Source organism: Talaromyces marneffei, chromosome 2 (assembly GCF_009556855.1).
Source record: "Talaromyces marneffei chromosome 2, complete sequence".
Classification (NCBI taxonomy): Eukaryota; Fungi; Ascomycota; class Eurotiomycetes; order Eurotiales; family Trichocomaceae; genus Talaromyces; species Talaromyces marneffei.
The window spans coordinates 608,867-621,319 of NC_072349.1; the positions used below are offsets into that span (position 1 = coordinate 608,867).

The window sequence follows — 12,453 nt, forward strand, 5'->3', positions numbered from 1 at the left end:
ATCCCAGGCTCGATTAGTTGTACATATCGAGTGAAACTGTAAATATAAAAGTGAATATTCTTAACCGTCCTTCCGATCAGACCTTGGTAATAGAAATCAATGAGCGAACCTAAAATCCAGCCTCTTACTCCCCTGCAACTTCGTATCCCTGATATACCTCATCCTCTCCTCTTCCGACATTCCCATCCAAATCCTGTCTCTACGCTGATTCACATATACATAGTATATCTTTGTCGAAATAAAGACCAGAATCACGATCAAGTTGATGATTAGGAGATTAGTGTTTCCGCGGTGGTATTTGGGTTTGTCGTCTTCGCGGTAGACGAAGAAGGCTGCTACGTCGCCTGCTTGGACGGACATCTATATCATTTGTTAATACTGTTATGTGTGAGAGGATGGGAAGGGGAGAAGGGGACGAACATTGTATAGAGCAGCTGAGACGGAGCGAGTGCCGACGTTGTTTGAGTTGCGAGATATCCAGCCTACGACGATTGCTATAAAACTAGTTAGCGTTTTAGTCAAGATGAGCCAGGAAGGAAGGATAGATATACCATGACAATACGGATAACTTAACAGCACAGTGACCAAAGCATACGTCCCCCACGCATCCTCAATAACGCCCGGCCAAAACCTCAACGCAATAATACACGGCAAAGTCCACAGAGGTTGCAACATAGCCACCAACGACCTCTCGTTAATCCACTCCGAGAGCCTCGTAAGCAACAGCAACGTCAAAATATGAAACACACTCGACGGAATCACCAGCAGATTAGTCGTAAACGTACTAAACCCAACCGACCTGAGCGTCAAAGTCAGGTATGAACCCGGTGGTGATTGAGGGATATACGCCAAGAACCCAATGATATAAATCGGCCAGAGGTGGTAATCTGTAATCGCGTTCCAGAGTCGTGTAGGCGTAATAGCTTGACGATTGTGCATGTCACCCTTTGAGGGATCATCGCGTAAAACGCGATTTACGACGATGGAGACTTCGCGGTCGTTGAACCACCCGTTTGAGCGGAACCAGGTCTTGGTTTGTACGGCGGAGGCGGGCATCATGAAGAATGAACCAAGACCGACGGAGAGGGTGATTACGCCCTCAATGAGAAAGAGCCAGCGCCAGCCGGCCCAGTTATGCACGCCGTCGAGGTGGAAAATGGCGAAGGCGAGGAGGGAGGTGACGATTCCAGTGACGGAGAGGGTGGCCCAGAAGAAGCTGTCTATCATTAATTTTCTGTCTATCTGGAAAAAGAATTGGGAAAGAACTTGCCTAAGACGAACTGGCAGCTCCTTTGACGTATAAAAATACGATAACCAGAGAACTATATCCGGAATGAACCCTCCCTTTATTTATATTAGCACAACATCTGTAGCCCTAGGCGAGTGAGGGTATTACCTCGAGAAGCCCAAGCAATTCCCTCGTCAGAAGAAACGTCTCTCGACTATGTATGGCACACTGCGAAATAGCAACAACAGACCACAAAGTAATCTGAATCGGAATCCAGCGGTCTGGACCAATCTTTTTGGAGATGAGTTGGGATGGGAGTTCGGCGCAGAGGAAGCTGACTCTAAAGGTTATATTGCCCCAGTTATAGTCTATACAACCAGAGTTAGTGATTGGCAGGTTTTATATGGGGGAAGTTGGAGATGGTACCATTGGTATTCAATCCCAGATCCTTGAGAAATGTACCAGAGACCGCTTGCGTGAGGTTGCTCCGATCAACTTGTAGACCGAAGAACATGACACACTTTCTCGGTCAGTCAACTATAGATCCAATCTTTCTATTAGTAGAATAAATACCGCCCAAAGACAAATCCTCCAATCCAGCTTCCGAATCAACCGCTTCTCCTCTTCCTCCGACCACGTCAACGACGGATCAAATACATGACGACATTCATACTGCGACTTTTCATATGTAAGCCGCCAGTGCTCAGCAACTTCTGGATCTTGAAATGGGTTTTCTCGCTCGGAAAAAGTGGTACGCTCATCATCAGATTCGATGGAGCTGGATACGAATGTATCGTATTTCGGTGGTGGATCGGATTTGCCGGCCATGATGGTTAGGGATCTTCTACTATCAGATCTGGATCCCGAATCTCCAAGAGAGGGCCTATTTCTTGTGTATATTTCTGTTCTCTACTCTTGAACCACTACCATGGTATCGGTATTCGAGAGGCCATTGTATTGACCCTTAAATACTCGACGAGCCCAAAGAGCTAAGCAACTAAACCCCTCTCTCGACTTTGACAGGGTCAATAAGTCTATATCATTTTCTTAGAAGATCTCCGCGCAACAGCATATTTTCAATCATATCAGACTTGGCAAAATAGACTCATAAAGGTCGCGCGGCCAATAAGTATTTCTTCCGCTGGTGTTTGGGGACAGATTGCGTGCTTTGGGGGTAGTTGAGCGAAGTGTATATGCAGGTAGGCATGTTTATCGTGGGAGACGGCGGATGCTGATCCAATGATATGAGTTTTCGTTAAGAAATTCAAGCATACTTTTGGTGTGAAATCATGTTGCCATCAAGAGATGGGATTGCGTTACATGTCGAGTCGAGTCAGCTGGATTGATCGACTTAGGGCTGCTTAGGGTTGGGGACATCAAGCGACTAGACATCACGTGATGCCTGCTCTGGTTATCACCCTAGCTAGTCGTCCATCTACTTACTATATAGTATATACCAATCATACCATACCTAGCTGAGCACGTAGCGTAGACCTTGGCAGAATAGACATCACTCCAGCCAAGATAATCAATCTCGCATGTCATTTCTGTTGTAAAAACGGGCCTCCACTACAGTCCCAGTTCCACGTTCTTCTGGACTCTACAGATGGATGACTAAACTTCGCGTTTCTAGCGGCAAGTAAACGACTCAGCAACCTGTTCTTTATTCAAATCAATTCTCTTCGATACATCTCAAACCAGCAATTATGGAATGTCTTATTGCCAGATACATTGCAGTGGAGATATTTCAAGGCTCGCGCGTCGTTGTCACAGATCGAAAGAATAAGCCAAATGGACTCTTGGAAGGCCTCGTTGAGTACGATTACGTGCAGGACGCCACTCTTCGCTCAGTTTTCAATCGACTTTGGTATTCCTGTCCAGGTATCCCTCTTGCGATCACTTTAGCTTACTAGAAAGCCCCTAGAAGCACCTGCCAGGAGAATATGGCTCTCCAACTCCATCTATAAACGTACATGAAGTGCAACCGTTGTATGTACAGGCGCTTGGAGTAAAGCAAGTAATGTCCTTGCATTCAAGTTGCGGTCTCTCTAGGAGAGGTTCCACTGCCCGCTTTTCGTTTTGAGACTTGGTAGGTCCACGGTCCCGCCGAAGCGAGGCAGGAGGGTTGAGCAACTGAGTCTGGTTCACATCACGTCCATCGACACCATCAAATACGGAGTATAGGTGATCCAATTCATATTGCCATTGCGCTGGAAGGTTCGCGAGTAACTCCATAAGTTGGTCGTTAGATAAGGCGACATAGCCAGTAACAGAATCATTTGCATCATACGCTCGTGCCACTCCGTCGTCAGCAATGTGCAGATACCCATCAGGGTCTGTTTCCAGCTTGGAAATGACATCCCAGACATGTGAGGAACTGTTCGTGGACATAGCAAGTACCTGGGGAACCGCGAGCGATAATGCGGTCATCAGACCCAGTACTGTAGATGAATATGAAGGCATTTTTGAGAGACAGGATTTTGTTGGAATTCAACTTGGGGCAAATGTTCTTTGATGATGCTTGTGAAATTGGTGTTGTTAAATGGCAATTACACGTCTTGGCGGGTCAATCGAGGATGTATTTATACACATCTTGTCGAGATAGTCCGATGCTTGCTTGAGAATGTCAGCTAGTGTACTATCGCATCCTCAGCACAGGAAGCACTATAAGCATGGTAAACCACCATAGGCAAAGGAAGCATGGTAAGCACTAGAACGTTATTTATTATGTACTGCTTGGGACGCGCCCATTCCGCAGTGATATGAGGATGCGCTGAGAGTAAGCGACTCCAAACTCTATGACTATCTTGATATACTCTTAAAATAGCTTTGTTGAGTAGTGTAATATCTCTAGATGCCACCCGTGTATGCAGTCATGGAAATGACTGGTGGTGGTGGTGATATGTAGCCATTCTGCCATAGCATCTCTTCTTTACTAGCCCCCAATAATATCATGTGCGTTGGCCTCGTAACACAGACGCTTGATAGAGAAAATAAGATCAAGAGCATGAACAAGCGCTACCATTGCGTATTCTTCTCTTCAAAAAGTTTAGCCTAAAGGCATATACAGCGTTATGATTGTCAAGCGAATAGGAAGCAACCCTACGAATCTTTACCAAAATCAGAATCCTTGCAGGGAATCCAATATTCCCCGCGTTGTGGCAATTGCCTGTTGCCTAAACTTGTATTGAATTCAACAAACTACTCTATTCATATTTTCCCTCGAACAACCTTTCTCAGTAATCGCAGAGTGGATATCGACACCAAACTATGTCTTGTTCTGCTGCGTCCATATACACTCACTATGGCCAAGATCCAAACAACCATCCAGACCAAAAAGAAATAAATTCCATTGTTAGCAAAGTGCACACAGACCCTTTAAGCCGTCTGGTATTGGGTAGAGATGGCGTTCTGCGCTCCCTCAATCTAGAAAATGAAGTTATCGATGCTGTTGGACTACCGCCCCGGCTGATTAAAGCGTTTATGGATCGTTTTCCATACAACGAGGAACTCGAAGCCCGATTTCACAATTCCGATGGAACCTCGGTACCTCAAGAGCAGTGGTGGGCACCAAATCCATCGATACTACCACAGGCGTACACAGCTGAACAGAAGGAAGAGGCTAGGAGAGAGTATGAAGAAAAGAAGGATATCATCGAAGAGATGAAGGAGAAGAGGAAGAATGGGGAAATTAAAGGATGTGGTGTTGTGATTCGGTCAAATTATAGGATTTGATTCTGACATCTGAAGTAACTTTTTCTTCAACATCAGCACTATCTATCCTTATCCCATAGCAAAAAAAAAAAAAAGAACAATAAAACAAACAGATCGTATCAATTCTATCTTGATTTACTGATCTTGGCCCCAATAGGATTGCTCTGTGTTGTCTGAAATATCGACGAATCTTCGACTATGAAAACTCGCAGAAGCATTTACTAAGAGTTCCCTTAAGTATGAATCGGCCACCAGGATACCGAGAGAAACACCGAAGTCGTACCATGATATGGTTTTTTCGAGCTGCTCCGCAGCTTGGTCACAAATCCGTGTTCTTTGGCTTCGTACTACAGCCGTGGCTTGGTTCACTTCAAGGTCTTCCTGCAGACCCAACTCCCATGATTAGCCGGTATACGCCCGAGGTAATAGTAATAGATGACCCTCTCACAAGACCTTGTTTATTGATGTAGGTTCGACTCTTCCTCAGAGTCTCTTGACATTCTGCTTCCACATGATTTAGACCAGAGAGGAGCTTGCCGAGTGCAAAGGGGTGTTAGCGTACGCCATGGCCAAGATTCTGTGACTCACTTGATTGTTCAATGGCAGACTCTGTTGAGCATACAAGTGAGTGGAATCTTTTCTACCTTGAGCAGAGATCATTTAAAAATGTCGTTGGCACACTTACCAAAGAGCTGTCTCGGAGAATTCTCTAGGTAAATATTCGTGCGAGAGACGTTAGGCTGATGATGATTTTCGTTTGTCAATTCCTGTACGCTCATATCATGAAGTATATCGCTCAGAGCATGAAATTCAGAACTGCTTTGGTCTATCGTCTTGCTGGTGTTATCTGACATCACAATTTCTTCAGGTCTTCTGCAGCAAGCAACTTGTCGTTGCGCCTTCTTTCTCGCACCCATGGGTTGGTCAGTCTAAACATTGCAGAGTTTCAACTATTTAATTTTACATACGGAACTTGCGCTGAGCCACTCGATTCTGGCTTCTCCTCCGATATGCGCTTTTATAATCCTCAAGACCGTCGAAAATCATGGAAGAAATTTGATCATTCATGGTGATTCACAGTCAGTCAAAGCCCAATTCTTTATGCACGGGACGCCTCGATGACCGTCTTTTATAATCTAATCCATCTTCGCGGCGTAGACTACAAAATGTGGCACATATACATCATCTTGGATTTGATAAGTAGGTACTTGATACTAATAAACATTCTGCAGGGATATTGATGGCACAGTGATATTGCTAGGATTCTTTTTAAAATCTCCCCGATACCGTCAATATCATTGAATTTCTTTGTTCAGCAGATGCATTGAAATCGTGTATGTCGTCATGGGAACACTATTTGATGATAGAAATGAAGCCATACTTTTTCACTAGCCCTAAGCTGGTATTGATTTCTCTACCACCATGGATACGCCAGCAACCAATAATTAATTCTGGTTAAACGCTTAACTAGTAGCCTTGTAGAGAACAAGATGTGTATAGCCAACTATAGAATAATATATTAATGCTGATCGGCAACCATATTGTTGCCCTTCTATGTATGTCTTACCACGTCATCAACCAGTTCGGCTGTATTGGATCATACTGTTGACTCCCTGTTATTACACATCACAAATAGTGCGGCCGAATGGTGGCTTCTCTAGAATCCTGCTAAAATAAGCACATACTTACTGATTAACCAGGATGTATGAATAGTGCGCCAATATAATCTAGGCCGTATGCAGGGTTCAAAATAGTGAGGTTACATCATATAAGGAGATTGTTGGTGGCTTTTTACTATATTATGTATATATAAAAGATTGTTTGTGTATTCCTTACTATGCCACATTTTAAAAACTGTGCTGAGACACGCATATATGCATTAGGCGTGATGGCCAATACATATACTATGCGGGATATTACTTTCGCCACGGGCGATGAACCCCCTACAAAAAATAGCACCTTTCCTCAAGCGCCAAGGTGCACATCCATCTCACCACAGCTATCGTATGTTATGGATTATTCAATTCCCGAATGTTTTGATTGGAATGGTGAAGTCGGGGAAATGCGAGGAATTTGGAAGTCCATCAACACAAGGACGACTCAGCATGGAGGGAACACTCATCAGGCAAGGCTGACAATACAACATCGGGCAATTGTGACAGGTTGCACTCACCCATGTAGAAATCATTCTGAACGCTATTAGTATATGCCATAACCACGCCCTGCACACCAGCTTGGGGTATAAACACTGATGATCGGATTCCAGATACGCCGACCGGATGATTGAGCTCTCCCAGTTCAAGGGTGAAACGTCACCAAGATATAGTGTGTCTATGTGCGAAGAGCCGTTACTCGAAAAATCGTCCTTTGAAGTTTCTGTAAAGAAGCCACCCAGTATGGCATATTCAGCGGTAGATCGACGCAACGTCCAGACCTATTTTTGCGGGAACTACCTAACGCATGGCTGCGAAAACCCAAACAAATTCGCAAGCTCCTGTTGTATAAGAGTAGATTTATGCGCTGCGCTTACCATACATATTTGGGATAGCTGTAAACTAATTCTGTCATACCGTCTCACACTCAGTAAGCAGTATGGCGGGACGCTGTGCACAAAAACCAATAACTCATTTCCCACCTAGCCTCGTTACTCGTCTAATCTCCTATCCAAGAACTCAATATCGAGATCATCCAGACAAAAAGTCCAATCCACCCCCTCTTGGTCCTTATCTGGAGCCCGGATAAAGATTTCAACCATATTAACTTTTTGTCCCCAAGACCCTCCAAACATTGTCAAATCATAGTACTCCATATCTTGATAACCCTCTTTAGTATAAGCAAACCAAGTATTGTAAACATTTTGGGCTTCTGAGTCACGTATCTCCCATGCAACAATTTCCAATATTAGTCCGCGCGGCACTTCTCCAAGCGGTTTAATACGGAGGCCATTCAGATTGAAAACCCCCGAATGACCTGCACTATGCAGTTTGGTTGTGTCGGCTACCCAGCGTGAGCGTGCTTTATGACCAACCCGGACGGCGGCGCTGAATAGCGCATTTGGCTGGGAGGAAGCACAATCTGCGTCGTGGATTGAGATAGAGCCTAGAGATGCCGCTGCGATGGTGTTTACGGTAGTAAAACCGCTGAAAGATTGCTCCGTTTAGATATCACTACGAGGTACTTATCCTGCCCTCATCTGGAACCAGGATTCGAGTTAGATATTAACCCCAGAACTATCTGACTAGGTAAATTATCGTATTTCAAACCAAGGTACCAGACCGAAGAAATAAGTCAGTATTCTGCTAACATGTTCTTCTATCAGATTGTGATCACCTCCTTGGCTTGATACCTGGGCCTATTGAAGACACCAAGAGAAACATAAGTGCCCTTTTACTTATGGCGAGGAGAGTGGTATAGTGAAAGGGATAGGTCTACCGTGACACAAGTTTCCTTGGTGTTTTGTATGTTTGATATGGTCATCATGCGATGCAGCCTCTGAGCGTAGATAGGACCGAGGTCATTCGAGGCCAAGAGTCAGATTGAAACCACACACTTTCAATAAGAAAAAGAACGGAATTTAGAAGCGATTCACATGGCGCCAATTGTGTAGAATTAGGCTTACATACTATAATCAATCCATCAATGATGGTCGCTGTAGTGGATTAACAATAGTAGTAACGTCAGGACTGTGACGGATAATGGCCCATATTACTATAGTAATATCTGACCTTTGAAAACAATAATTGATCCTACAGCATCGGTCGATATTGTTTGTTAGCTATAGCAGCATTCTAAAGAACTCGCCGTCGGCAGTGTGAACAGGAGACCTTACTGCTTCTTGTAATAACCTCCAATAATCTGGTGGGCAGTGCGACTTTACAGGACTGCGCAAAATATGAACTAGAACCATAGAAAATTGCATGGGCGAATTATGCGTGAATTATTGCATGTGTTAATTATCTCTATCAGGTGCAGGGTTACCGGTAACTAACCATTAGGTATCCCATCATTATCACTAGTCCATCTACTATTGGCAGAATAGACATCACTGATCCACTCATCGCTTTCCATAATACGGGTCTGGCTAGGCATCCAAGGCGTCAAGATCAAGATCAAAGCTTGTCTCCTCTTCAATAAACAAAAAAAAATCCTTGCCTTTTCATTTCACTCTGCTCGGGCCTGCCCTTTTGATTAAGATGGCGGACAAACCCCTCAAATCTGCCTGCCATTGTGGCGCCATCACCGTGATCGTGCCTCGCCAACCAGAGGAAATCAACGAATGCCAATGTACAATCTGTCGTCGCTACGCAGCCGCTTGGGGATACTATAAAGTGGACGAGGTCAAATTCGACATGAAAGAAGGCGCCAAAGTCTCCAAGTATGTTTGGGGAGATAAAGAGAAATCGTTCGATTTCTGCGAGAATTGTGGATGCGTGTGAGTCTCGATCTGCTCGTCGTTTGTGGAATCTCAATGTACTCAAGGGTTAGCTGAACTTACTTCTTTCTTTGGCCTGAACATAGATGTTATTGGTGGCCGTTTGAGTTGAAGAACCCAGACGGTACTGCAGCTGACTGCGGCGTTAATACGAGGAATATGGATCCCTTGGAAATCTATCACGTCAACCGCAAGATTGAAAGAGCCTGGGTGTTTGCGCCCATCAACAATAAGGACATGGCGCATGCGGAGGATCAGGCCAAGTACTGACCTAGGTTGCTCCCATATTTTAGCACATGGATGCGAGAATGTAATGAGCTCTTTACAAGGGGGACCAATTGATCTGTAGGTCAGGTACGGGATGTAATCTCTTTACGCATAAAATTGTGACATGACAGCCCTGACCCTACCATTGTAGTAGAATGGTCTAGTATTGAGAGCAAATCATGCTCTATATTTGGATGATGGCGGTTAGCAATGGTGTCTTTGTATCTGAGAGGACTGATGTGCGCTCTGGATCACAACGCTTCATCAAGTGCTCCTACCAGAGATATCCCTTACAGTACTCCAGTACTCTGAGAAGACTATTGAAATAATTAAATACCAGTAGTGGGGCATCGGTCAAAGTTTCTGGAATTCATCCTGCGGCAAAAATGAGCCATCGCTTCGGCAAGTGTGGTGGCTCAATCAGATGGATGTATTCGTCACCTGGTATAGAGCCTTGACCTTCGCTGCCTAGTAGACGGATACCCCAAGACTACGCCATCAGGCTGGCTCTCGCCCCTATTGAATTTTGACATGAGGTTTATACTCAACCTAGCCCAGAGCTCCCCTCAAATCAGGTTATTCTTCTTTTGGTGACTCAGCGATGGCGACGGTGAGTAGAGAAACGCAAGTATCAAAGGTCCCTGCGGGCTCATTAGCACCTTGTTTTCTTAAATCTATTTCATGAAAGCCTCCGCAAAATCGATCTTATGCAGAAGTGGACTAATAAATGTCAGATATGTGATCTTTGTGTGAGCTGTTACAGTGTCCAATCTTCCACATATCCACAAGATATCTTGCATTCTCGGCGTCTACGAATAATAACCCTTGTGAAGGGACGAAATAGATTACGTGGCGGCTTTCCTCCACCATGTGGCTCTGAAAACGGTGTCCCATGGCATTCCTGTGGCCAGATGTTGTTCGAATTTGTTGATAGAAGGTTGCAGTTCTCGGATAGACTCAACAATGCCTTTGATGATATGAAGCTATTTATTTCCTTGTTAGACATCATAATTTTCCTATCTTTTTCGAAGTTACTATCATACAAAGAAAAGTACGTCAAGAGTAGACTTTTGCGACAACAATGACATCTGGAGCTCCGTCGTCCACACTCTGGCTCCATCATAATGATTCTTCGACTGCAGCCTAACCATCCCTTGCTATTTCTCTCAATCGCTTAAAAGATAAATTTTCATCTTGATAAATACTTACTGTCCACAATAATAGTGAACTATACTACATGTCTTGGGCAATATAAAAATGACTACATCCTTATCTTGCCTTCCAGTTGAGGTGCTGGAAATCATTCTTCAACACGCACTAGATCTTCCATCAATCTATAAATTCATATGCGCATCTGCGAGCGTGAATTCGGCATTTCAACTCAGCCCAGCTCGTATTCTAGATCCAGTGATAGAACGTTCTATCCCCGAATTCAAGCATCTAGCCCGAATGATTGCCATAATAGGTACATTCTCAGCGATATCACCACATCCAACCTTTGAAAAGCTGGTTAATAAATACAATAAAGAGCTACCAGAAGATGTACTTACTACAGCTCCAGCAACTTCTGCCTTTGCAACCGGAACACCAGGCCCTCGCTACCTAGTTCTTACAGCATACCGCATAGAGATTCTTCAACACATATGCTTCGTTTCTCTTCTCCAAAATATCCACGAAGAGATATGGTGCGCTCCATATACAGATATAAAAGAGCCAGGTTTTCGTCCGATAAAATCTAAAAATAACATCTTTTTCCGAGCAGTTGCCTGGTGGTCACCATCCTGGGCTGAAAAGATGCGCATTACGCGAGCATATTGGAAATTGATGATTTATTGGAACATCAAATTACTTTGCCCTGACCTCGAGGAGACGGAGGATTACTTATTTTCTCAATATCGTGCCATAATACAGAAGATCAGCCAATGCATTGGACCCTGTATGAAACCAGAGAACGTTTGGAATACACATCATGAAATCGAAGAAATGAAGTGTGTGCAAACAGCAACTCATGAATTTCTTAGTTGTGAATACCATAATACCGGCTTCGTGCCTTTAAATCGTCGGGAATGTCGAGGGATCAGGCTTGCAGAATGGACATTTTCCACTATATTCAAGGAAACTTCACACTGGATACTCGAAGAGCCGAAGCCCGTCGCAGAAGCCAATGAGGGGCTACACAATGGGCATTTACATACAAGCATTAACCAAATGAACAGCGGCTACAGGGCCTGCTATTGGTCCTGCTGGTTTGATAATTGGACTACAAGACTTTCAAATTCAGACGGCTATGATCCCCAGTTTCCGGACTACCTTGGTCTCTGTATCTGGGACTACAAACGACAAGGTTACCTCGGACTTGCACATATGGATGAAAGGTTCATTGATCCGGTGTTGGGATCTCCAAAGAGCTCTGAAAGTCACTTTTTCAAAACCTCACTCATAGCGAACCGATGGGATGAACTTTTTAGGCTAGAACTTTTCAGATTACTAGGAGGGCAGTGGCGCCGGCTTTCAAAAGACTTGAGAAACCACATGCAAGAATGGGATAGCCTCCACGCGAGAAAGAATGCAGATCGATGGCGCCGGGATATTGATTGGTCAATGTAGTGACATCTGGAGGACTTAGGAGAACAAGTATTGAAAAGTTAGTGTTGACAAGGCAACTGGCTACATTTATGGATTGCATAGCTACCTAGGTAGATATTCCTTTCATTCTTTTCTTTCTACCTCGCCGCAACCCTACAATGATGAGACCGATCAGTCATCCACTTCAAATATTATAACAATTCACCACGAATACGAGGGAGATATG

The 12,453-nt window shown here is 44.2% G+C and overlaps 5 protein-coding genes across 5 annotated transcripts; 3 read left to right on the forward strand and 2 right to left on the reverse strand.

The window, feature by feature from the left end:
* Nucleotides 1–96: 96 nt before the first annotated feature.
* On the reverse strand, nucleotides 97–2,056 carry EYB26_002560 (uncharacterized protein; the record flags this gene model as incomplete). Its single annotated transcript, XM_054261865.1, has 7 exons — nucleotides 97–360; nucleotides 421–494; nucleotides 552–1,216; nucleotides 1,271–1,344; nucleotides 1,397–1,596; nucleotides 1,655–1,748; nucleotides 1,802–2,056. The coding sequence occupies 7 exons, from the start codon at nucleotides 2,054–2,056 to the stop codon at nucleotides 97–99; spliced, it is 1,626 nt and encodes a 541-aa protein (XP_054117840.1).
* Nucleotides 2,057–3,148: 1,092 nt separating this feature from the next.
* Nucleotides 3,149–3,691, reverse strand: EYB26_002561 (uncharacterized protein; the record flags this gene model as incomplete). Its single annotated transcript, XM_054261866.1, has 1 exon — nucleotides 3,149–3,691. One exon carries the CDS (start codon nucleotides 3,689–3,691, stop codon nucleotides 3,149–3,151), a length of 543 nt encoding a protein of 180 aa, XP_054117841.1.
* An 807-nt stretch (nucleotides 3,692–4,498) lies between these two features.
* On the forward strand, nucleotides 4,499–4,963 carry EYB26_002562 (uncharacterized protein; the record flags this gene model as incomplete). The annotated part of the gene is made up of 1 exon (XM_054261867.1): nucleotides 4,499–4,963. The coding sequence occupies one exon, from the start codon at nucleotides 4,499–4,501 to the stop codon at nucleotides 4,961–4,963; it is 465 nt and encodes a 154-aa protein (XP_054117842.1).
* A 4,172-nt stretch (nucleotides 4,964–9,135) lies between these two features.
* Nucleotides 9,136–9,644, forward strand: EYB26_002563 (uncharacterized protein; the record flags this gene model as incomplete). Its single annotated transcript, XM_054261868.1, has 2 exons — nucleotides 9,136–9,374; nucleotides 9,461–9,644. 2 exons carry the CDS (start codon nucleotides 9,136–9,138, stop codon nucleotides 9,642–9,644), a joined length of 423 nt encoding a protein of 140 aa, XP_054117843.1.
* Nucleotides 9,645–10,898: 1,254 nt separating this feature from the next.
* EYB26_002564 (uncharacterized protein) lies at nucleotides 10,899–12,248 on the forward strand (the record flags this gene model as incomplete). The annotated part of the gene is made up of 1 exon (XM_054261869.1): nucleotides 10,899–12,248. The coding sequence occupies one exon, from the start codon at nucleotides 10,899–10,901 to the stop codon at nucleotides 12,246–12,248; it is 1,350 nt and encodes a 449-aa protein (XP_054117844.1).
* Nucleotides 12,249–12,453: the final 205 nt, after the last annotated feature.